The sequence below is a fragment of the Triturus cristatus genome, chromosome 2_1 (assembly GCF_964204655.1).
Source record: "Triturus cristatus chromosome 2_1, aTriCri1.1, whole genome shotgun sequence".
NCBI lineage: Eukaryota > Metazoa > Chordata > Amphibia > Caudata > Salamandridae > Triturus > Triturus cristatus.
In genome coordinates, this window is record NC_140581.1 from 771,521,664 (window position 1) to 771,547,821 (window position 26,158).

At 43.3% G+C, this 26,158-nt stretch overlaps 1 protein-coding gene across 1 annotated transcript in view; it reads left to right on the top strand.

The window, feature by feature from the left end:
- The window catches only part of ADAMTS19 (ADAM metallopeptidase with thrombospondin type 1 motif 19), a 1,193,695-nt gene that overhangs the window by 633,238 nt on the left and 534,299 nt on the right, over nt 1-26,158 (top strand). Inside the window, exon 10 of the mRNA XM_085632713.1 lies at nt 1,480-1,630. Coding sequence (XP_085488839.1) covers nt 1,480-1,630 — 151 coding nt within the window. The remainder of the gene's footprint in view (nt 1-1,479; nt 1,631-26,158) is intronic.

Sequence of the window (26,158 nt, forward strand, 5' to 3'; positions counted from 1 at the left end):
AGTTTATCCTTACATACGTCATTGTCCTGTTAAGGTAAACACCTATATCAGATCTAATTGGCATAACTCTTCTATCATTGGTGTGGGCTGTTTTGGTGTCTTTGTGATCTTTCTTGTGTAGGATGCATCAATATATGACAGGACTATGCAGTGCCTAGCAGTTAACCACATTGCATATGATGATCAATCGTTGTTTAGGGTAGGAATTTGTTCATTAGGAAGATCTTTGTTTCCCTCTAAAGATTGAAGTGTTTGGAATTTTTCTAATGTTTGGAGGAAGTGAGTTCCAGATTCTGGGGGCAGCTCCGGAGAATGCTCTGTCATACGTTTTCTTCTTCTGAAAGATGGGAGGTTTCAGCAAAAGTTCTCTGGCATTCCGGGATGGTCTGCCTCTACCAGACAATTCAATTTACTGAGTCAGTACATTGGTCTTTTGTAGTGGAGCGCTTTGTGGGTAATACATGCCAGTTTAAGTTGAATTCTGGCTTCATATGGTAGCCAGTTTACTGCCTTCAAAAATGGGGAAATGTGGTTGTATTTTCTTGAACCTGTAATGAGTCTTGCGGCCGCATTGAGACAGGCTTTCAGTGGTACTGTGGAGATTTTAGGTAGACCTGTTAATGTTGTACAGCCATATTCAATCCTTGATACGACTAACGACTGAACTGCCAATTTGAGGTCTGACGTGGTAATGAGTGGTTTCACTTTTCTAAGGTAGTTGAGGTGAAAACAGGCACTTTTGATTTGATGTGGCTTTCCTGTCTAGGTTCCTATCATGTGTTTTTTCTAGTGATTTGGTCGAGTCAACTAGGATAGGGGTGCAATTTAGAGCCGTGATCAGTTTGGTCCATTCCTTCACATCTGCGGAGCTTTTTGGAGGGGATATTAATAGGAATTCCGTTTTTTGCGCATTTAATTTCAGATGATTGCTAGTTAACCAATGTAATGTCACTTTTAAGGCCTCATTCATTCAATTAATGTGTAAAATGTGCCTACACTTTCATTTAATAATTTGAAGCATTTCAAGCCATTTTTGCCATTTTTCATAGGCAAATTAGGCAAATCCTTGAAGAATAGTCAAGCTTATTTGCAAAGGTACAATTGTTTCTATTGTAATCTGTGCTTTTTCAAATAAGCACACGCTTGAAATCTTCCACAGTTACTTTTCTCCAGGTTTTCGCTGATAAAGTTTGTGTGGGTAAAAGGTGCAAAGAGAAAGTTGCCACCTAGTTGGGATTACCACGGTTGCTATAATGAGGGGACTACTGTGTTCAGTTTATTCACCATTTACAAGAAATGTACAAATATTCACTTTGGTTGAGGATTGGATAAACCATCCTCAACTCAAAAGTCACAAGATTCCCAAAATGGAACTTCATCTGTAACCTGTACTTTTTGATAGATGCACAGTACATGTTGGCCTCTGTGGTGTAATATAATAAGCATTTTTTTCTGTTTTATATTGGATGATGTCACCAGGTCGAAGGCCAGTAACTGTTTGCTCCAGACAAATCCCCAAAGTCTCAGCTCTGTGATTATTCCATCCAAATTGCCAGAAATTGCTTACACTGCAGATGAACAATGTCAAATTCTTTTTGGACCAACATCATCGTTTTGTCAAGAAATGCAGGTAAAATGCACATATTCATTGCTCTTTTTAAAGTATGCATCTTTGTGTCCTTCACTGGGAACCAAACACTCAATTGTAGCGCCTGACTCTCAGAGGGTAGCGTTGCAGAGCAGTCTGAGGCTTACTCAAGGGAGGTGGTGTGGGCTAGTAATCGCCATTTGCAGGTGCACAAAAATAACAATCAATAATTGATTGTCGAGTCTGTACTTTGCTTTATAAAAGTAAGAGTACATTTATTAAACACACACACTACTCAATACTGTGCACCAATTTACAAATATACATAAGCTGTTGGAATTACTTTGTGACATTGCATAACATCTCCACCCCTCCCGCAAAGGGGGGGGGGGGGGTATAGTACCACCACTCCCATGTATGCACATCAACTTGCCCCCAATGAAGATAGTTGAACATAACCTGGAGCGAGGGCAAGCAAGAATCCATGTTTACGCACACTTTAGAATGACAGTACTCATCACCTTGGTTGATCATTTGAATGCATTGCAATTACAGCCCCTAAAGGCATCACAGATGAAATCACAGGATTGCGCATATACAGGCAGACACCCTAGCAGGACTGTCTGGCAACATAGCCCCACTTGGATTATGACATCTCCTTACACATGTAACTTACAGTCCCTTCAAAAGAAGTACTCCTGGCAACTACACTTCTCCTGCAGTGCGCCTCTTCACTTTAAAAGGAATCACAGGTAAAAGCATGGGATTACGTAAATACAGCCAGACCCCCTAGAAGGAAGGTCCAGCAACATAACTCCATTTAGCTTAACATCACCTTACACATGTACTTCCCTTTACACATGTGACTTTCAGTCCACCTAGAAAGAAATAACCAATAGTAAATGCATTTCGGTGCAATTATGCCACTTCACCTCCAGGGGATGCCCTTCTCCAGACATCCCCAACTCAGCCCTTCACTCCATGATGCACTTCATAGTACACCCTCAGCTGTAGAACATACGTTCCAGTCTAGAAGGTGTTAAAGACTGGCTGAGCCCTTGAGGGGTAATTCTTTCAGATGCCCCGTGAATCTTAGGGGTGGACTGTTCTTCTTTATGCTGGGGGAGACTGCGGTGCTCCTGCAGCCCCCCTGCACCCCTTTTCACACATGAGGGTGACCCCCTCCTCTTGGGGCCACCAGGCACCAAAATGGCAGATTTCTTTGTGCTGGGGGGGGAGAAAAGCTGCGCTCCTCCAGCAGCTCCCCCAGCACCTTTTCAAAAGTGAGGGTGACCCCCCTCCTCTGGGGGCCACAAAGCACCAAAACGGCAGATTTCCAAATGCCTGGCGAGGCATTATGGGGCGCTTCATGCTCCTCTTTACCAGCCCCAGCCACTGGGAACACTCTCCTCTGCCCTCAGGGTCTCTGATTCAGCGGGGTGCCTTCTTCACTGGCTCCCTGCGCCAGCCTTTCACCTGGTTCTCCTCCGTGGCCTCTCTTCTCCCTGCGCAGAGGCCACTGCTTCTGCGCACCGGTCCTGGGCTCTTCTTCTGGTGCTGTTAGGGTCCTGGGGGCAGTCAGGGGGTCTCTCCTTCCAACTGCCCATTGCGCCAGGCTCCAGCACCTTCAGCCTCAGCAGACCACACCCCAGAGAGCTTCTCTTCCAGTGCAAGCACTTTTTAAAAGTTGAGTAGGGGGCTGGCAGGAAGTCTCTGTTGGTCCTATCAAACAGCGACACATCACGTCCCTGCCCCTGCTCCCTCCTTCTTGTCCAGCCTCTGAGCTTGTTCAAAATGGCGTCATCCAGGGTTTCTGGCCACATGTCTCTGAAGCCCCTTTCGCCCACGCTGCCTTCCCTCCTTGGTGCAGCCTGGTGCCTGGCACCCAGTGACAGCTGCTAATTGATGAGCCTGTAGCCCCTCCCATCTTCTCTTCGTGGAGAGGAGGCCCTAGCTTGTGGAAGAAAGGTTATCAATCCATCCAGCTGAGGTCAGCCCTCAGCCTGGGTCTGGTCCTGGCTGGCTCAGAGAAATATAACAGTTCTGGATGACCCAAAAGCAGTACAAATATGACTTTGGACTCTGCAGAATACTTCTTTTCACATTTGCTACACTGGACTTAAGTGCGTGTCCGGAATCTGTAGGCCTAATGGAAGCTAATCTAGCCCATGGCTCCACATTCCCATAGGGAAATAATGAAGTGAAAAAACAGTAAGGCACACTGACTTTCCCTGGCATGTTTCATCCCAGTGTATAAAGCCTATTCCATGTCACCACCCAATACTGCATAAGTCCTGCCACACCATTCCCTTTGTAGTTGCTCCTGGACTGCGCACGCTTGAAATCTCCCCTGCGCAGCCCGTACACCTGTGCACACGTATGTACACATGTGTCTGCATGTAACCAGCCCGGTGTCCCTTACTCCAGCTGCTGAACAGTGGCCTGGTAAAGGCAGGGGAACACCAGTAAAATCCCCAGGCAGTCTCTTACATCCTGAGTTCACTGTGGGTGAGTCCCAACTTCTGAGGCTCCACCACAGTAAAAGCTCACCAATTAGGTGCTCAAAAAGCGAAAAATCCGGGCGGCCCATAGTGTCAGAACCACCTTCTAACAATATATATATATATATATATATATCCAGTTACCGCTGGTGCGTGGAAGACGTGATTGACATCAGTTGCTCCAAGAACACTCGCGGACACGGACCTTCGATAAAGTGCTTATTTTAATTGATTCGTGAGGCTGTCGTCATAACGTTTCGGCTCAGCAGAGCCTTGATCACATGACAACGTCAGTACATTACAAAGACCAATAAATAGCCTGAATACAGAGTTCAAAGTGCACTGTTTGATAGCATGTGACCTTAGGTTTCATAAACATAGAGAAAACACTACTACATTCACATAGTGTTGTGCACGAATGCAACAAATGGCTTGATCCCAATGTAAAACAGGAAAAAGTTATTTAGAATGTGCAAAATGTCGCAGTAATTCATAAAATTTCAGTTTAAGACAATAAATAGATAAATAAGTTAAATAAAAACATACAATCTATTTCAATTACAAAAATCACCCTTCATGGTAAAGGCATATCCTGTGATCATGGCGTAAATGCCTATTAAACACATGCCTATAGCCCTAATTAAAACCAGATTTGAGATGCTGTCCTAATAGATAATGAATTTGTGCAAAAAATAATAATGGCATGAATGCCAAGAGCATCGATCATCTATGTGATTAACACACTAATTTATGTAGATTAGGGTCATCATGTTGGGGACTTCAAAATACTGTCTGTATCTAAAAAAAGAGGGAAGAAACCTATATTAATAATAACGGTCATGTGCAAAAAAATATATCAATAGATCTCTCATGATATGTATCAAGGCTAAAAAAGATTCATAGATAAATGCTAAAAGAATTTTTAGTGCAAATGTTGTGAAAGGAAAAAATGGACTAAAAAACATATAACCTATCCAACGTTAGTGTGTAATGAAATAACATTGGAGAGAATTTTATCTTGAAATATCACTATAATCAGAGCAAGGAAATCATGGGCATCGTTAAACATATCCCATAAAAATATCACATTGATAAACTGTGATAAAGGGGGAAATTCAGTACACTGAATATAAAAAGGAGACATCGGATCACATCTAGAGTTAAATATGGTTCAACAGTAATGGAGGATATTCAAATAATCAATTTCATACAAAATCATGTGTCTCATTCAAGGTAAACATGTATACAGATCTTCAGTCGTGTTAAGCCCTTTCGGGTGTTTAGTGTCAAGGCGTAGTATGTATTGAGTTTCCAATTTGCGAAGTTTCGCCTCCCTATTACCACCTCGTCTGCTCGCATTGATAGCATCAATGACATAGAATTTGAGCTGGCGACTATCACTGTGGTGGGACTCCCTGAAATGTCTGGCCACTGGGTATGTGTTGTCTTGATTATTGATTGCCCTAAGGTGTTGAAGAATTCGTTTATGCACCGGCAATTTGGTGCTGCCCACATACCTCAATGGACACGGGCAAATCAGGATGTAAACTGCGAACTCCGTTTTACATGTAAGAAGCTTGTTGATCTGATGATCCAAGCTACTAAAGCCGTCCTGATATGATCTAGTGTTCACACCTTGGAGACATGATTTGCATGTTTTACATTTGTAAAAGCCTGTGTTGGATTGTAGCCACGTTGCTCCCTCGATAATTTCAGGATTCGTGTCCAAAAGGGAGTCCCTCATCGAAGGAGCTCTACTGAAAGTAAGCGAGGCACGTGTTGGTAATGATGCGCCAATGACTGGATCGTTAAGTACAATGGGCCAATTACGATTGATTATTTTATAAATGTCTCTATGATGTTTACTGTATCCTGTGATAACCCTGAATGTGTTGTTTTTTTCTTTTTCTGCATAGGAAATGAGAGCTAGGCTTTCAGTTGCAGTGCTTTGGCTGATAGCATAGGAGCTCAAAAGCTCCTCCCTGGTGTGCTGCATAGATTTGCTAATAGCACTATCAATGACTTTTTTAGAGTAGCCTCTTTCAAGAAATCTCATGCTGCTGGAAAGTTGTGCCGTGGTCAAATCCACAGAATTACTGCATACCCTTCTGATACGCAGCATTTCCCCATAGGGGATGCTAGCTATCAGATGGGCCGGGTGTGAACTCCTAGCATGTAGCAGTGTATTACCTGCTGTTTTTTTGCGGTAGAGTCTAGTTTCCTATACCTCATTGAGAACATATATCTCAGTGTCTAAGAATGTTACTGACGACTGGCTCATTGTTGCAGTAAAACTTAAATTATAATCATTGCTGCTAATATCTCCAATGAAATTCTTGGCCAAATTCTCGTCACCCCGCCAAGCAATTAATAAGTCATCAATAAAACGATACCATGCTACCACATAGTTGTTCATTACATCATTGAATTGAGTTCTGAGGACCAGTTCCTCCCAAGCTCCCATCACTAAACAGGCGTAGCTTGGCGAAAAACTGGCCCCCATAGCAACACCCTGGAGTTGACGGTAAAGCAAATTGTTAAACATGAATACATTGTTAGTTAAACAATAATGTAGCATCTGCAATAACATGATATTGTGTTCATTGTCCTGGTCACCCCTTTGGTTCAAATAATGGGAAATTGCCTTAAGTCCAGTCTCATGTTTGATGCTCGTATAGAGAGCTGTGACGTCTAGCGCTAGCATCCAGTAGCCAGCTTCCCATTTAATTTGTTGTATCTTGCACAAGAAATCTCCTGTGTCCTGGATGTAAGAGGGTAATTGTTTGACAAAGGGTTGAAGGAAATAATTGATGTATACCGAAGTTCTCTCCAAAAGACCGCCTCTGGCTGAGATTATTGGTCTGCCAGGAGGTTTGTTAATATCCTTGTGCACTTTTGGGATAAAATAAATCATAGGAGTTATAGGATTGTCAACTCTGAGGTACTTAAACTCCGCTTCTGTGATCAGTTTTTTGTTTCTCCATTTTGTAAGTTTCAAGTGATAATCTTGTATCATGCTTTTTAAGTCACTTGAATTGGACCTCATATAACACTCTCTGTCGTTGAGCTGGGTGTAAGCTTCCTTCTCATATAGTGATCGCTCCAAAAGTACCACATTGCCACCCTTATCACTTTGACGTATCACAATGTTCTTGTTATCCCCTAGTTTCTTTATTAGATTGTTATATTCAAAAGTTTGACGGTCATACTTGTTCCTATGAGTTACTGTTTTTTTATAAAGTTTTTTAATTTGACTGACCGTATTTTCATGGAATATGTCTATGGCATCTCGTGGCATTATCGGGTTAAAAGTAGATGGTGGTTTGAAAGGTGTTGTTGTTTGTTTACCTTCCATTGCGTTGGATTGATAGCCAACCCCATCCGTTTCCCATAGCTCCAGGAGCTCAGTTGTTTGCGACATATCACTAGAATCTATGTTGACCTCTGTCTGACCACTGGATTTCGTATTGTCAGTGTATATATATATATATATATATATATATATATATATATATATATATATATATATATATATATATACATACATAGCTACATGTATGTACATACATCTATATACATTACAATATTGTAACTTGATTGTGCGAATATGGATGGTTTAGGTACGTTACCAGACTTGGGACAGAGAGAGAGAATTCTTGAGATTTTATATGTTTGTTATTTATTTCCATCTGCCACTTTACTGCATTCCGCACTTTACTTTAATGATAGTTGAAGTGCGCTAATGGAATGGGGATAGGGCTACATAGTCATGTGACAACTTGGGTACCTAACCAAGATAGAGATACACTTTGGTATTTGAACAACTGTGTAATGGTTTACATTTTCTAGCACCTCACACTTTATTGTATTCTGCACAGTGACACTTTAAGGACTAGGCAAATGTTTACATTAATTGCACTTTGCACTTTATTGCATTCCGCACCTTGTGTGTGGACCATTGCAGGGCCGAGCCCCGGCCCGCCCCCCCTCCTATTTCTTTAGAATGGTTTTATAAAATAACCAATGAGGGTGATTATATGATATCATGAACTCTAAGAAATTTCGAAACTGCTAAAAATGTATAGTTATGATCTATTCTGAATAAAGTTTTACCATCAAAGTATCAAAGCATATAATCCTTTGCAACAAAGAGAGAGTTAATTCCAATGGGTACTTCAGCAAACACAACATCTTCAAGTATTACGAAAGATGGTTGAAAGTGATCTTTCCTCCTATTTAATTTATTTTTTCTGCGCAAAACTTGTTTGTAAACAAATGGTATTATTAAATTCAGTGCATAAAGCTGGCAAGTGAAAGGAAAAAAGAAAGAAAAAAAGAAAAGCCTAAAGAAATGTGTAATCTTCCTTTAATAGCCAACAGGAACCAATTTTTTGTAACAGAGGGAGGGTCCAACAAACCCCTTTAAAATCACTTTGCACTTTGTACCATTTGACCAGGACGAAGGCCCCTGGCCGAAATGGGTAGGTCGTTTTTCAGTCTCCAGCTGCACTTATCGCACTTTGCATCTAAGGAAAATGAAAAAATAAAAGACTTTTGAAAGTTACAACAAGTTGTGAGCTCGCTGTCTCAAGTGCTACCTTTCTGTGTCTTTCCAACTATAGCGGCGAAATGCGTGTGAAGGCAGTCACAGAGTTCTACTTTCTACATATATATATATATATAGATGTACATACATAACTACATGTATGTACATATATATATATATATGTATATGTATGTGTGTGTGTGGGTTATACAGTAGCCCGTGGTTCAGTTGGATTTCCATTGAAAAGTCATTTTTTATCTGCCTATATCTTTTGATCCACTGAACAGCAATAAGTGTTTCCCAAACATGTCATGAACAAAGAATTCTACTCGAAGTGTGCTTTGATTGGTTTGGTGTAAATCCGTTCAGTAGTTTTTTGAGATATAAGTATTTAAATAAGATTCTGAACAGTCTTCAATGGGGTAACATTTTTGTGTATCTCTTTTATCTTAAATCATGACTCGCGACTCCTGTTAATCAATTTTTAAAAAATTTAATTGGTTGGTGAGGGGATCAAATGTTGTTTGTGCTGTAGAAACCTACGAGTTATCATTTATTCACAAGTTTCCTGCAGTGGAAAAAATGTTCAAAGCACATGAATTTTAAACTAAAATGAAATCCCAATGGCAGCCATTTTAGGTACTGGAAAAACTGATAATTTTGTGCTGGAATCTGCGATATTCATAAAAATTGCGAGTTTTCTTCCAAAATAAAAACACAAAAAAAAATTAATGATTTAAAAAGTCAATTCTGCCTGGAGTGAGGTTTGGTTACCAATGATAGACTGTGGCCATGCCCTGCTCCCAACCCTGCTGCATAGGACTGGATGCCTTGCACAGCAAGAACAACACACCCGTGTCCAGTGGGGCACAAAGCCTAGCCATAGGTCAGGCCCTGCACCCAAATCTTGAAGGCCATGAACAGTAGGTAGTGTGTGCTTGAGATGGGCTATGAGCAGAGCCTGGCCTGCCACTCGACCCTGCTCCCAACCCACGCTGCACTCACCAGCTGAAGGTCATGCGCATTGTTGTGTCTGCTTGCAATGGATTGGCACAGGGCCTGGTCATAAAGCCAGGCCATCTCCTGAACAAAGCCAAAGGCAGTGCACAGGAGGGGTTAGGTGCAGCAAGGGTTTCATTCGCACAGGAGGTTGTGTGTAGTGCCAGGCTCTACACGTTTTGCTGAAAGGCCAGATGGTCATAGCATCTACACTGCACGTCCTGAGGTCAAATCACATAAGGTAATCACTGGAAGTACATTTAAGGCATGGTTTGTAAATTGTTGAAGAGATGGAGCAGCAGTATGCTACCAACTTAGTGGTAAATGGTTGTTTGTAACTCGAACTTAAAGAGAATATTTTTGGCTGCAAATATAGTAGCAATTGTAAATGAGGAAGTAACATAACGGCTAGAGTGGACGACCGCGAAACTGAGAACCGAGTCTTGGCAAAGACTCTCAGCATCCTGTGATTCCGGACAAATCACTTGGGGGCCGATCCGGGTCGGAAGGGCACCAAACGCGATCCGGCTGGAAAAACTACGAGCCGTACGTGTGTTTTCCGGCCGACTCGATCAGCTGTACGAGCGAGCAAGTACAATGCGAGCTACATGAGATTCACCGACCAAGTCGTTTCCGGGTCCGAACCGCTCCGTACGTCTCGGTCGGAAGCTAACCGTGGCGTGCAATGGATGCGATTTACAACCAAGCCAGTACGATGCACGCGTCGGACAGCCTGTGCGAGCCGGAGTGTCCGGCTCGCAAGAGCTCCCGGAGTCGGACTTCGGTGGTCCGCGTCGGACCCCCTGACACCCACAGCCCTACGACTTGGACACGGGGGAGACCTATGGGTTTTCCCAACACAGGCTTGTACGGTGCGGATGGCACCGACGCGTACCCACTGTAGGGGGCGCACTTGTTCGAGACGTACCCATTCAGTCAATGGGAGCGCATGTACGCATCGTACAACTGGCTCCCATTGACTTCTATGGGAGTCCGACCGAACCGAGTCCAACAGCATACGTGCGCATCGTACTCGCTCGGTCAGACTGTTGGGGTCCGGCTCGGTCGGAAAACACTCCGGATCCGACTCGGTCGGAGTCCTTTCCGACCCGGATCGGAATCGGCCCCTTAATCTCCACGTGCCTAACAAAAATGAATATGTCCGTCTGTAACAAAACTGGTGCTCATGTAAAGCGCTCTGATACCTGAAATCTTCGGGTCGAGTTTGCGCTATATAAAACTAAAAAAAATAAAAAACTATTGAGCACAACACAAAGAAAAATAACCATGCAAACATAATAGGGCACAAGACTACACAATCAAAACAGACTACAATGCAAGAACTACAGTACAACATAAGAGCCCAGTTACATAATGTAATACAAATTCACAGAATACCAAAAATAAAATCATCATCACCACCACACACAAAATGCTGGTACCACCATATAACAGAAACACAAGTTAAAATCACAGAACAATGCAAAGATATAACACAACAATTCAGCCCAAAACAACACAATGACACAACACAAAATAACACAGTCACACATTTGAATATCAATAATGACAGAATAGAATAAAATTTCACAACAAGTTCCCCAACAAAACATACACTGATAATAATGCCAGGAACCTTTACAGCAGCTAACAGTGTTTCATAAGGCAGCATGATATATCAAAGCAGAAAAAAGCAAATTCCCATAATAGTACAATTACACTAGAGCAGGACACAAAAATACTACACAACCTAGCACAACACAGTTCTTCTTCTTAATATTTTTATTATACAATTGTAAAGCGCAGCTATAACCCATCAGTGCTTTTATTTAACAAACGTAGCGCTTATTACAAAAAAAATTGGAGACCAATGGTATAGAGTTTTTGTCCCTAGGTTTGCTGTGCAATGTTTAGAGGGCAGCGATGCAAGTCAGACTGGTGGGTTAATGTTTCTATGATCCAGTACAGTGTGGTGTACTTGTGTTCTGAGATTAAGTGCATTGAGGAGATGTCAGATTTTGGATCACTGATCTAACCCTGGTAAGTCAGGCACAAATACTGGGTAATTCTCCAGAGAAAAGCTTGCCAACTTCAAGCAGTACCAAAGAACTACAAAGTCCAGAACACAAAACTTGCTCTGCCAAAATGCTCAAAATCACATAAGAGGAACCAGAGAAACAAAGTGCTAACATTTTAAAGGAAAAAACACCAAGAAAATGCAAAGTGCCAATCAGAAGTCCGATGAGCCAGACCTAGGCATGATTTCAGGCTGACTGCAATGGAGCAGGGCCAAAGTAGGATACACAGGCTGCACCAGTCAAATCATTTACTTTCTTATTTACTTGATCTCCTGAGGATCTATTCCCTCCTGTGGGGTAATGCAAGGAGCTGAAGCTGACGAGGGTCACTCAAAATCAGAAAACATCATAATTAAGATCCCATTGAAGCTTTCTGTTTTTCCTAGTAACTTATCAGTAAAGAGGAGAGATCACGATTACAGGAGTTGGTAAGTCAGTTTCAGTTAACCTTCTATTTACAGGGAAAGAGACATGTGTTTAGGTTCTTCCTGAAGCTAAATAGATTGGTATTACTTCTTAGGGAGAGTGGGAGATTATTCCAAAGTTGAGCACCTTTAACCTGGAAGTTTCTACCTCCAAATCATATTTTTTTAGAAGGAGGAAATTGATATAAGGCCAGCATGAGATGATCTTAAGGTTTGTGCAGGCGTATAGAGCTCAATTATTTGTTGAAAAGCTTTAGATCCTGTGCCACTAACTTCCAACATGCATCTTTAAAAATGCACCTTTCTTTTATTGGAAGTCAGTGAATTGTTCTGTAATGTTTCTGTTGAGAGTCCCTCCTTCCTTTGTTTAGTGAGATAGGAATTCCTTGGATTTTTGACAATGAATAAGTTTGTGGCTATTTGACGAATCTCCACAACACTTTACAGACCTATTCCGTTTTCTCCCTTGGCAGAAGAAGTAAAGTTTTGTGGTAATTGGTCAAGTGGGTGCAAAGATAAAGCGAGGGCCCAAAACGTGTTTTGGCACCAATGTATTTTTCCTAGACCATGTTGTCATGCGTAGCAGCCAAATACCCAGTCGAATTTGCATGACATTTGCCAGGAATGTAGATTATGGTGGGCAGATGATCTTTTCTTGTATAACAGAATGTATGGGGAGTATTCTCAACGTTATAAGGTATTTAACTTAGTGGTATCTGTGACCGCTGTAGTTTTCTGACATTTCGCGAAAGCTTACAAAACTAGTGTTTCATGGTGATGACAAGTCGTATGTGATTGTAGAATGACTACCTTGACAAAAGGTAAAGGCAGCCATATCGTTTTAAGGCTACTTTCCCTGTTTCCCTGCGTCATGGGTTTGGAACTAAGATATCTGTAAGTTTTAGTTTTTATAATTTTCCCTACCTATTACCACTTAATTAAATTAGTAATAGGTAGGGAAAAACAATGCACATTTTCTTTATATTTAAAAAAAGGAAAGTACCCCAGTACACAATATTTTTTCATTTTTTACATATTTCTTTCTTTATAAAAAGTATTGAAGTATTGCAAAAATACCACACAACTTTCTTTTTTTAAAAGATACATTTCTTAATAAACATAGCACTTCCTAAGTTCTAGCGCTCTACTCCTAAATGTTTAAAAAAAATATTGAAAAATATAAATAACTTTTCCTACCTATTAACACTTTAATAAAGTGTTAATAGGTAGGGAACATCAATAAAACCTAGGACTTATCTATATTTAAGGCCTGAACCCAGAACACAGCTAAAGTGTAGTAAAAACATATCCCTGCCTTTTAATTTTGCAAAGGCAACCATTAGCTAATTATATACAGCCTTGTCATTTCCATGTACTGTGGTATACCGTAAAGTTACAGTAGTATACCATGACACATGTACTGTGGTATACCGTAAAGTTACAGTAGTATACCATGACACAATATATCACAAAGGGGCAGTTTTGTCATCAACTTGGGTTACCCTTGCGTCACGCAAGGGCAACACATACTTAAGTCAGATTTACCAAGTAATACAAGTCAACATGCTTCATCCTGAGCTGCTTGGTAACTCTGAACAAATGTAATTTACTCTGCAACCATATTCTAAATTCCTGAAACCATGTATGTACATCCATTTTGCCATATTCACACAAATTCACACTAGGCTCTACCATATGCCACTCCGCTCCATTCCAGTGTACAACACAGCACTCCATTGCATGACATACCACTCTGCTTCACTGTATGGTACAACACTCCACCCTATGGCAAGTCACTCAACACTATGACATGCCACACCACTCTGTGACACCCCACTGGGGAAACAGCCATTACAACACGGCTGTTTCCCCACATGCCATTACATCGCAAGTGTTACAACGCACATGATGTAACAACGCGTAGCCATTACTATGCATTTTTTTTCATCGCATGCGCTTTTACAATGCGTACGATGTAAAAAAAAATGGCAATCCACCTCGGTGTGAGGAAACAGAGGCTCTTCTACACCGCTTAATGACAATTTTCAACACTCTACCATTTGCCAATGCACTCTATTGCACTCCACTCTATGATATTCCACTGCACGTTGCTCCATCCTACACCACTGCACTCTATGATGCTACTCCATGCTACGCCACTACAGAATACAATATTCCACTGTATGCCACTCCACTTTGCGCCACAACATTTTACGCCATGACACTATGCGCCACTGCCCTGTAAGCCATGACACCGTACGCTATGACACTGTACCCCATGACAATCTATGTCATGATAGTCCACCATACTACACTACACTTTATGCCACTGCAGTATAAATCTGCTCTACAGATCTGTAATCCACTCTATGACACATTACACACCTTCAGTGTAACAAATTCTACTCCACTGTATGCCACTCCACTGTACAACATTATACTTTAGTCTATGTCACTGTATGATACTGTAGTACACTCTAAACCACTGTATGACACTCTACTACTCCTACTTTGCAACTCCCTCTATGCTACTCCAGCCCAATTTACTCCACTCTACTCTATGACACAGTACTCCAGTGTACACCAATCTACTCCACTAACCACTCTATGCCACTCCACTCAATGCCACTCTATGACACTTGACTCAAGGACACTCCATACCACTCCAGTCTATCACACTCTAACAGACTGTGGTGTACTGTATGTCTCTCCATTCTACAGCACTGTACTACACTCTGTGCCACTCCACTATACTGCACTGTATTACAGTTTCCAACACTCTACAACATGCCACACCACTTCACTGTACAACACGCCACTCCACTTATGACACTTCTGCAGTCAAGGGGACTTCATTCCCAGACAGTTGTGTGCCAGGAGGTGTGTTTGCAGAGTGGTGTTGAAAGTGGGCGGGATCTTCGGCAACTTGCCTGTACTTTTTTTTTTTTTTTTTTAATAATGGGAGTGAGGGTGTGTGGTCCCCTTTCCCTAGGCCGATTTTGGCCCTGGGGATCCCATCCACCAGGGCCAGGCTATTTTGAATGGGGGAGGTGGGTGGCGCAACCCCCCTCCCCGGGGCCCCCAGGATTTTGATCCTGGGGGCCCCATCCCCTAGGGCCCAGCCATTTTCTTTTAATTTAAGAGAGGGGGGCCAATTTCAGCCCTGGAAACTCCATCCATCCTGGCCACTAGTTAATTTTTTTAAAATTCTAAAACGGGAGAGGGGGGCTGCATGGCCCCCAGTCCCTGGGCTGATTTTGGCCCCAGAGACCCCATACCCTGGGGCTTGGACTATTAAAAAAAAGCATTTAAATGAGGGGGCCATGCGGCCCCTCTCCCCAGGCTGATTTTGGCCCAATGGACCCCATCACCCAGGGCCTGGCCATTTACAGATGGGGAGGGGAGCTGTGCGGCCCCCATCCAAGGGCCAAATTGAGCCCCAGGTACTCCATTACCCAGGTTCTGGCCATTTAAAGTGGGTGCCTCCAGGGTACCCACTCACCACTGGGACCACGGGGATCCTTAGGGCCTCCGCTGTCCCTGCCAGTTCCCCGCATCCTGCGGGAACTGGCATCGGTTTTGGACAGCGGGAGCAGATGAACATGCAGCTCCCTCTGTCCAAAAGAAATTCTGCTACGCTTCCAGTAAATGAGAGCATTGTTAATGCTCTCACTTGCTGAAAGTGGAGCAGCATTTGCTATGGCTTGGCATGAGTGGTGAAGATCTCGCCAAGCCATAGCAAACAGCTATGTCCCAGGGGTGGGCACCCCGGGACATAGCAGTAGATGGCCCTGGTGGGCGGCAGTCCCCAGGGCCTTGTTTTTTAGAATTCACCTCAGGGAAGTGGTGGTCCCTGGGGCTGCAGGGGGGTTCATGTGGCCCAGCACATTCAATGTAAGTAAAGCCCTGAGGACCACTACCTCTGCAAGGTCCCCCTTTAATTAAAGTTAAAGCCCCAGTGAGCAGGCACCCCTGGGGCTGTGGGGGGTTTGCACTGCCCACCACATTTTTTACTGTAAAGCCCTGGCTAGGTGGCAGTTCCTGGGGCTGGGAGGGGGTGTGAAAGGCCCCCCCATTGAATTAGTAAACAAGCTGCGGGAGGTGGTCGTCCCTGGGCTGCAGGGGTGCCGTGCTGGCACCCCAGCATAATTCAAAACAAAATGCCCACCTAGGTGGTGGTCCCCAGGGTTTAATTAAACCCTAGTAGGGGGGGCCCATGCACCCAGCTCCTTTATTTTTCATATGCCCCTGGGATTTGACCCACCGGAAGACTTATTTTAAAAGAGATGCTGGAGGCTGCATGTCTTTTTAAAAAATGTTTTGCCTCAGATCCACGGGTTCACCCACAATTTCATGGCAAAATTAAATTTTAAAAACACGTTTAACGCCCGGTGAGGTCCCTGTGGGATCTTCCTAACAGATTTTATTAGGTCAGGGTATTCGTACTCTGCCCCTTTTTCTTTATGTGTTACTTTTTTTGTGGGGCTCGGCTTCAAGCCGGCTGCCAATGCTTGGTCCACTGCAAGGACTCGTGTCACCAGATATCTATACATCTAGCTTTCTGCCAAATTTGGTGTCATTTCATTCCGTGGTTCAGGCTGTAGCCGTGTTCAAAAAATGAAAAATCCCCAGAGACATAAGACGGGGAATTTGCGTTCTGAGAACCCCCTTTTTTCTGCCCCCGCTTGATGGATCATCCTGAAACTTTCAACACAGCAGTTGTTGAAAGAAGGGGAAGTTTTTTGAAAATTTTGTGAAGATTGGTCAAGCAGCACCAAGGTCATTGGCAAAGCAAAAAATGCTTTTCCTATGGAAACTTTGGTCCTAACTATAACTAGGTATATATATATATATATATATATATATATATATATATATATATATATATATATATATATATATATATATATATATATATATATATATATATTACCTACTGGCGGACGCCAGTAGGTAGTTATAGTTAGGACCTATTTTCCATAGGAAATCCGCAACATTCTATTCCCAATAAGTCTGGCGCCGGTTGAAAAATCTTTGCGAAATTTTCCAAACTTTTGGCCAGCTGCGGTCTGCTTCTATCCTGAAAGATTGTTATTGTAAATGGACCCCATTCTATAGTCTCGGAGAAAAGCTGAAACAGACAAAGTATGCTAAAAGAAGGCAAAATCAGTATAAGGAATTACGCAAAAAAATATTTTACAAGAGAGTAGTACATAATTTGCTGAAAGATGTGAAGAAATATAAAAAGAGAGCTCTATTTTATAAAAAGAAGAAGCATATTGAAAACATTGTTGAAAAGGTTTTTGAAGCAAAAAGGAAACTATTCATTTTAGTATTAAACAGAATTCGATCACTAGATAAACCAATCAATTTAATGAAGGCCAAAAGTAGAAGGAACAGAGTAATTAATAAAAAAAAAAAATGTGATTTTTTTTTCTGAGAATGGAAACACAGTTCCGGTTGAGAGCCTTTCTTTAATGAAGAGAGTTATTTACAGAGCAAAAAATTACTGTTTGCGGTTGACACCAGTGGTAGAGGTTATGAAGATAGAGATGGTTGTCCAATTGAGAAAGAGAAAATGGTTGAAAGAAATGCAGAAGAAGTGATAGCTGATGAAGTTCTAGGGAGACGTCCTAAACACCCTGTGTATACTTAGGATTGCAGTAGTATTTGGAGTGTACGACAGGAATATATTGATAAATTATGTAGTTTTTTACGAGCATATAGTAAAAAAAGTGTTAAACAAAAGATTAAGGTGTTGCAAGGACTAGATCCTTGCAGAGTGAGAAAAATACTGGTTTGCAAGGTAATTCTCTGGCTTGACTTTCTAGGAAAGTTTGTCAAAGTGTTTTTCACCATTTCAGGATGCTGGCAGTACATCATACTCAAATGCGGAAGTTAGTGAGAAGATTGTATTATGCGAAAAGTTCAGCACTAAAATTAAATGAGTTGAACAGTGCTCTTTTGCGGGGCTCAGTATCAGATGTGAAGAAGGTTTGTGATGATATTGAGTTTTGTTACTTTGGTCCTCAGCAAGAGAGTGCAGAAACTGACACATTAGTAGAACAAAATGTTGAAGACAATGTAGAACCCGTAATTACAAAAAATGTTGAGGATGAAATCACAAAGTTTAAGGTAATTTCAGGTGAAAGACCAAATGTTTCTTGTATTTGTTGTCGGCAAACTCACTATAAAAATCAGACTAGGGGTGTCAATCTGTATTTAAAAAGTGAAATAGAAGATAATGATAAGTGGATGGAATTTGCAACTTATTTGTTGGTAGAGGATTGTTTGATTTGGGATCTGAGCAGCGTATTTGCAAATATTGTTATAACAAATTAGATGAGAATAAAATGCCTGCTAGAGCTGTTCATAATAATCTAGAGTTGGTTGCTATTCCTCCAGAGCTGATAGATTTAAATACGTATGAGTCTATTCTCATTCAATGTGTTCACCCGTTTCAGGCTATTGTTCGTATGGAGCCTAAAACAGGTAAATTACCTCCATCAGAGTTGCAAAGAGGATTGAAAGGAAGAGTTGTGTATTTACCATTGGATTTAAGGAAAAATATTGAAATTATTGGTTTAGACCATGCAGAAAATGAGCCACTAGTTATTCTAGTTAATGGTGTTCCTACTAAGAATAAGAAAATCTGGCAAGAGTTAGTGGATGTTAGAAAAGTGCAAAAGGCATCATTGTATCTGTTAAAAAATAATGAGTACTATAGAAATGTGTTTGTAGGAAAAGAAGAAATAGATTTAGCAGAAGATACTGAAACTTTAAGTGAACAAATTGAAAAAGTGGACATGTCCAGATGTGAAGAAATCTATGAACATTACAGTGTACATCCACTTCATTCCAAAGAGGTGATGGGGAATACGATTGAGTTGTTCAAAATGAAAAAAGCAACAGGAAGTCCCATGAGTGTATGGGAAGAGAGCTTGGAAGCTTGTTGTTTCCCGCAGTTGTTTCCAACAGGAAAAGGTGGACAATATGATGAACATCCTGTGCAGATTCCTGCATCTGAATATCGGACAACAAGATCATATGCAGAAGATCCAAGATTTAGACAATGTATCTCTTATATGTTTCATATTCTGTTTGAAAGTGACTTGTCTGGACTTTCATATGCAGTAAATCACATTTTAAAAACTGGAATGCATCTGCAAAATGTAACTGCAAAGGATTTTATGGATAAAGTGCATCAGAGAGATGATAATTTAGAATCTCAGTTGATTAATCTGTTGGCATGTCAGCGTGGGACTAATGAATATTGGTACCGTCGTCATGGAGAACTGAAATGTATGCTACGGAACTTGGGAACTCCTACATGGTCTGTTACACTAAGCTGTGCTGAGTATGCTTGGGATGATTTACTTGAATTTCTTCGAGAGGCAAATTCCAATATAAAAAATATTGAATACAAGACACCTGGAGAATTGTGCTCATTGGATCCTGTTAATGTATGCAGATATTGCAATCATAGATTTGATGCTATGATGTCTTTCATCTGCAATAAAAAAAATCCTCCTCTTGGAGAAGTTGTGAATTTCTTTTGTAGAAAGGAGTATCAAGCAAGAGGTGCTCCTCATATACATATTTTGTTATGAATCAAGGATGCCCCCAAATTTGGAACAGATTCAGATGAAACTGTTTTGTCTTTCATTGAAGATTATGCCACATGTGCTATACCCAATAGCAGAGAACATAAAAACTTAAAACAACGAGTCTACGATCAGTGCTTAGTTTGTAAAATATTAAGTGCCAGGGCTCTGACCAGGAGGCCAATGCAGCTTGCACCACCCATCGCCCCTGTCATCACTGCCAAAACAACTACTAACCCTCTCTCTCGCATGTAATTGCGACAATAAAGATTATTCCAGGTCCCCAAAGGTAAAGGAATGGCTGGGGGAGGCAGATATTTGTCATTTTTTAATGTATATTGTTTCTCTAAACAGCTAATATACTGCTCCTTTCTAAATTACATGAGCAGCGCCACCTTGTGGCAGACTGCCCTAAGTGTGGTGTTGACAATTAGGTGCCGGTGCCGAGCACCGGAAACCAATTAAGTGCCGATGCTCAGCACCGGAAAGCTCCGGCTCAAATTAAGCACTGCTTACGATTCCAAAACAATCGGGGCCTCATGTAGGTAGCCAAATACCGGTCGGTAACGGCCGATTTTCGGTAAATATGCCGTTACCGACCGGTATTCAGACAAGTGAGATGTAGGAGTCCAAAAACCACTTTTCGGTAAATATGAGGCGGTAAATACCGATTCATAGTTACCGAATTCTAAAATACCGATTCATATTTACCGAATACATTATTAACGAATCGGTAAATATGAAGTGGTAAATATGAAGTGGTAAAAATTGAAAATGACATGTAGGAGCAGTCGGTAATTAAGAAATCCAGGAAAATCGGTAAATAAGAGTCGGTAATTAACACGGATGGAAAGCAGGTGGTAACCATCAACAATGCACATAAGCAATCCCAAAATGCAACAGCGTGGACAACATGGCCGCCATGTACGTCATTGCAAGGCGCCTACGTCTACAGGCAGCAGGACTGAGGGTGTGGCGACGGGAGGAACAAATCTACAGACAGCGCATCACACTATTCCAGCTGACTGATGCAGAGATACATGAGAGGTACAGGCTACACCCCGAAACCATCATGGACTTAATCAGGGACCTTCACCCACTCCTGGACCAGCCAATAAGAAGGGCGCACGCCATACCCCCACATGTGCAGGTGCTCTGCAGCCTACATCTGTTGGCATCCGGCAGTTATCAGGTGGTGATAGCTGCGGTGGGTGGGGTATCCCAGAGTTGCCTGTCACGTTTCTTCAGGAAGTTCCTGGATGCCATGATGCAGAGAATGCACCACTACATCAGCTTCCCAAACACACAGGCTGCACTGCAGAAAACACAAACAGACTTTTATCACATGGCACAGTTCCCCCATGTCATCGGCTGTATTGATGGTACACACATCCCAATCTGTCCTCCAGCTGACACAGAGCACATCTACAGGAACAGGAAGTCCACCCACTCCATCAATGTGCAGGTGATCTGTGATGCAGGGAACATCATCACAGATATTGTTGCAAAGTTTCCTGGGAGCACCCACGACTCTTACATCTTCCAGAATAGTGGGATCTACACACGACTGAGAGCCGGAGAATTCGGAGAGGGATACCTGCTGGGTAAGTAACAGTGACGCCCCTTGAAACCTGCAAATCAGAGTGTATAGAGGCATGTAACTGATGGTTCCCTTTTACTCATCCAGGCGACAGTGCATATGCATGCCGTTCATTCATCCTCACTCCCTACCTACACCCAGCAACCCAGAGTGAGAGACGATACAACGTGGCCCACAAATCTACACGCAATGTGGTGGAGCGCACGTTTGGACTGCTGAAGAGCAGGTTCCGCTGCCTCCACAAGAGCGGAGGCGCACGCCAGTACAAACCCATCACCTGCTGCAAGATAATTGCCACTTGTGCAATGCTGCACAACCTTGCCACGAAAAAAGGTACAGATGTGGAACTAACATATTTTGAGGACAGCGAGGATGAGTCAGGCCAGCCAGAGGGCAGCGCAGCTAGAGTGCCAACTGCAATCGATGGGAGAGAGAGACGGGCAGAGATCACATGCAACTATTTCTGAGTAAGTGAGGGGACACAGCGAGTCGTGAGAAGTCATGACGTAGTTTAATGTGGCACCACGCCATGAACACATGAACAGGCCAATCTGGCAATATGCCATCTATACAATGAGTATGTCCAGGGTTACGTCACCCAATGGCAAGTGGATAAGCAGGGCCACATCAATGTTTGCGCATACGCGCTGCAGTGGTGGATTGCACGGCCTGTGCATCCTCACTAGAGCCAACCCCAAGCCGCCTGCTGCTCCTGCGTGCTTCGGGGACGGGGGGTGTGATGCTGCTGCTGGTGTCGATGCTCTCCGCAGCATCCCCTGCAGCAGTTGTCGACGCCTGACTTGTCAATAGCACCCCTAGTGCACTTGTCACCTGCACCATCCCCCGTGACAGGTCGCTGCAGCACTGTGTTAGGCCCTCCTGCATCGTCACAGAGCGCCGGCAAAGTAGGGAAGTCGCAGTTGCCAGACGGTTGAGTGCCCTGCTGGTAGTGTCCCTTCTCTGGCGTTCCCGGCGCCGTGCTTCGATGTCAGCATCTAATTTGCTGCACAACTGCTGGATTGACTGGGACATGTCCCGAATGCCCGCAGCCATGCCGCCAATGTTTGTGTCCATGTTGACTAAGCTTGTCCTCATCACCCGCATGTGCCTCTGGACTGACATTACTGCCTTTGATTGCAGGCGCTGTTGCTTCAACATTTGGCCCTCGAGCCCCAAGAAGACACCATGGCCGTCAGTGGGTGCTGGTGGACTCTGGACACGCGACCTGCGGCGCCCTCTTGCTCCCGTCTGTGCTGCCTGTGATGTTTGGGGCACAGTGGGATGGCTCCCTTCCTGGGGCCCGGTGCGGTCTTCTGGGCCCATGCTGTCGTCTGACGAGGTGTCTAAGGCTCGTAGCCTGGCTGCTGGACGCCTCCTCATTCTCACACCTGCAAGCGGAGATGTGGCCGGTGAATCGAACATGAGTGGCGATGCTGGCTCTGGTGGTGGTGATGCTGGCTCTCGGTGAGGTGATGCTGGCTCTGTGTGCGGCGAGGCTGGCTGCGTAGGTGGTGCGGCTGCAAGTGGGCCTGCTCCCTGGTCTGCACTCGTGCTGGCTAGAGGTGATTTTTGTGGCCGGTGTGCCGTCTCCCCTGCAGCATGCCCTGTACTGCATGATGTCACATCTGTGGACAGAAAAACAACATTGGCTCAGTGTCCCCGAAGGGCTGCATTGCAAGCGTCACAATAAATCATTTCACATTCCAATCTGTCCTCTGTCTCCTTGTGCCTCGAGTGCGTGACATGCCTTGTTGCCCTGTGACATTTACGTCATGGTTAGTGTTGCCCTGACTACATCTCCCGGAATGCATTGCCTGTCTGCACTGACACGTGTGGACTGCAGTGTGATTCTCGTGTCACAATGGGGGATGTGGGATAGGGGTAGGGGCGGCTACATTGCTGTGCTTTCGTCTTACCTTGGTGTGTTGCGGCTCTGGCAGAGCTGTCGGCGTCCCCAAGACCCACGACGCTCTCTTGCTCGAGTGTGGCCGCCACCAGCTCCTCCAGTTCGGTGAGGGCAGGTGCCCTGTTGGTTCCACCTCCGGTCTGGCTGGCCTCCTTCTGGATGTCGCCCATCTTCCTCTTGGTCACAATCCTCAGGTCATACCAGCGCTTTTTGAGGACCTCAATTTCCCTGTGGGTCACTCCCACAGCATTGACCTGCGCCTGGATGGCCAGCCATATGTTGCGCTTTTCGGCCTCAGGCACTTGCAGGGATTGCCTCCCAAACAGCTTCTGGTGCTGCTTCACCACCTCCTCCACCAGCACCTGGAGTTCCTTGGGGCTGAATTTGAGCTTCCTCCTCCTTTCCCCTCCGTCTTTCTGTGTGCTCTGGCTGGACATGCTGTTCGTTTCCCGCTCGCACATGCAACTGCTCCCTGCCTCTCCTCTGCACTCCGAGACTCTCCAGGGTCGGCTAATTATGTACACCTGCCTGGGTGTGGCCACTTCGGCTAATTGTGTACACCTGCCTGGGTGTGGGCAGTTCCTGGTTGGGTGGGCTGTCGTTGCACAGGATTAGCTGTTTCGTCAAGTCATGTGATGTTATTTACCGAATCCGTACGTACCGATTCGGTATTTTCCGATTCGGTAGATACCACCTCGGTATTTTCCGATTCGGTAGATACCACCTCGGTATTTTCCGATTCGGTAATTCTCACCCCGGTATTTACCGAATCGGTGAATTCCGATTCGTATTTACTGACTGTTACCGAATCGGTAACTGTTACCGAATTTTTACCTACATGTAACTTACCGATTCTAATTTACCGATTCGGTACGGCTCGGTATTTAAGAACCGGTAAAATTTATTTACCTACATGAGGCCCTTGATGTGGAAAATATTGTCGACGAAAGTACAAGTCAAAGGATAAGTTCTATACCAAATGTAGTTTTGGATTTCCACGTCCTGTATTATCCAAAGGAAGAGTGAACAGTTTTATGTCAGCTATGCGACATACCATCTCAAGAAAGTCTCCGAAAAATACCTACAACTTAAGAAGAAGTGAAGAATCAAAATACATAAATGACTACAATCCAGTTATTTCATCCATGTGGAATGCTAACATGGATATTCAGTATGTTGCTGACAATTCCATTGCTGTTGCGTGATATGTAATGTCCTACATTACTAAATCAGAAAAGACGGACTTGAAAGAAATGTGGGAAGAGATTTCTCACGAGAAGACTCTAAGTAAGAAATTATACAGTTTCAGTTTGAAGATGTTATCGCATCGTGAAATTGGAGCATATGAATGTTCAGATCGGTTATCATCTGCAAGTCTATATTCCAAAAGTAGAAGAATCATTTGGGTGAGTCTAGTTCTTGTAGGAATGCGAAATCGGGTACTGAAATCTTTTCAAGAAATTGAATATTTAGCAGAAAAAGAACCAGAAAGTACAGATATTTTGAAAACGAATATGTTGGACACATATTACCCAAACAGAAGTCATCATCTTGAGAACATGTGTCTCTATGAAGTGCTGCAAAACTACACTTTTAAATGGAATACTACAGAGAACATCAATGATGGAAAATATGCAGTGATTGGTTCCGAAGGATGTCTGGTGAAACAAAGGAAAGGAAATTTAATGAATCACTGGAAACTGAGTTGCGACACTGCTGATAAAAGGGAATTTTACTATTTAGCCCTTTTGCAAATGTTCAAACCATAGCGTTCAGAACTGGAATTACTTGGAGATTCATTTAATGCTTGTAAAGATAGCATACAATGCAGTGCTTTTGCAATTTATGTGAAAATGTTGAATGATGAAATTGATCAAGAAGCTACAATTGCAGCTGAGATTGTGATGCGTCCCGGGCCGATAGTATCAGTTGCAGGATCAAGCGTAAGGTTAAAGTTGCCCCCCATCAATATAATGTCGGCACCTAATCTATTGATACCAGCTGCTATTGTGGGAAAAAAGTCAGGGGAGTCAATATTCGGGGCATATATATTAATGAGCAGAACACATTCACCCCCCCATCAACCCCCTCACCATGACATATCTTCCCTTCGGATCCACAATCACCTCTGCAGATTGGAAGGGGAGAGAGCGGTGTTCCAAAATGCACACCCCACATGAGTATGAAATGAAGCAGGAGAAAAAGCGGTTCTCGCCCCAAGTGGATGCTAACCTGTGTGCAGGGAGAGGTGAGTAGTGAGTCTCCTGCAAAAATACCATTTGTATAGAGTGCCTAGCTAAATATGCTAACACTTGCCTGCTATTTTTGGGATTGGCCAATCCTCTACATTCCAAGTAAGACACCTAAGTCGAAGTCAAGAGCTACTATCACCGATAACAGTCATCGTACCGTCTGTAGCGACAACATCATTAACCAGAGATCAGCGATATAGACAGTTTAAACTGTGAATAGAAGAGGTGCTACAAAGAACATACCCAATACCTTCTTGAATAGACCACCACCCGACCCCACACCACCCTCCACCCCCAAGGGATACAGAAAAATAAAGCACCCTGTGAATCCCGACAAAGGAACAACCAACTAGGACAAAAGGGGAAAAGGGAAGGAAAATGAAGAAGAAAAAGTAGGTAATCATCCTGCGGGGGGGATGGCAACGCTTCAATGGGGCCAACAGAATGTAGGAGTATTGATATCGGTTATTACCACCAGACCGGTGTAAGTCTCACAATCCCCATTCAGGCCTACTGACATAGAAATACTAGAGAGCTACCAGCACCTGGCCATATACACGCTATTGAGTGATTCGCACAGTCAGGTAGCAGTCAGTTTCAAAGCAGTTAGCAGTGTTCAACAACTGGCTTAGGCATGAAGTGCTGAGCAGCAAAGCGAC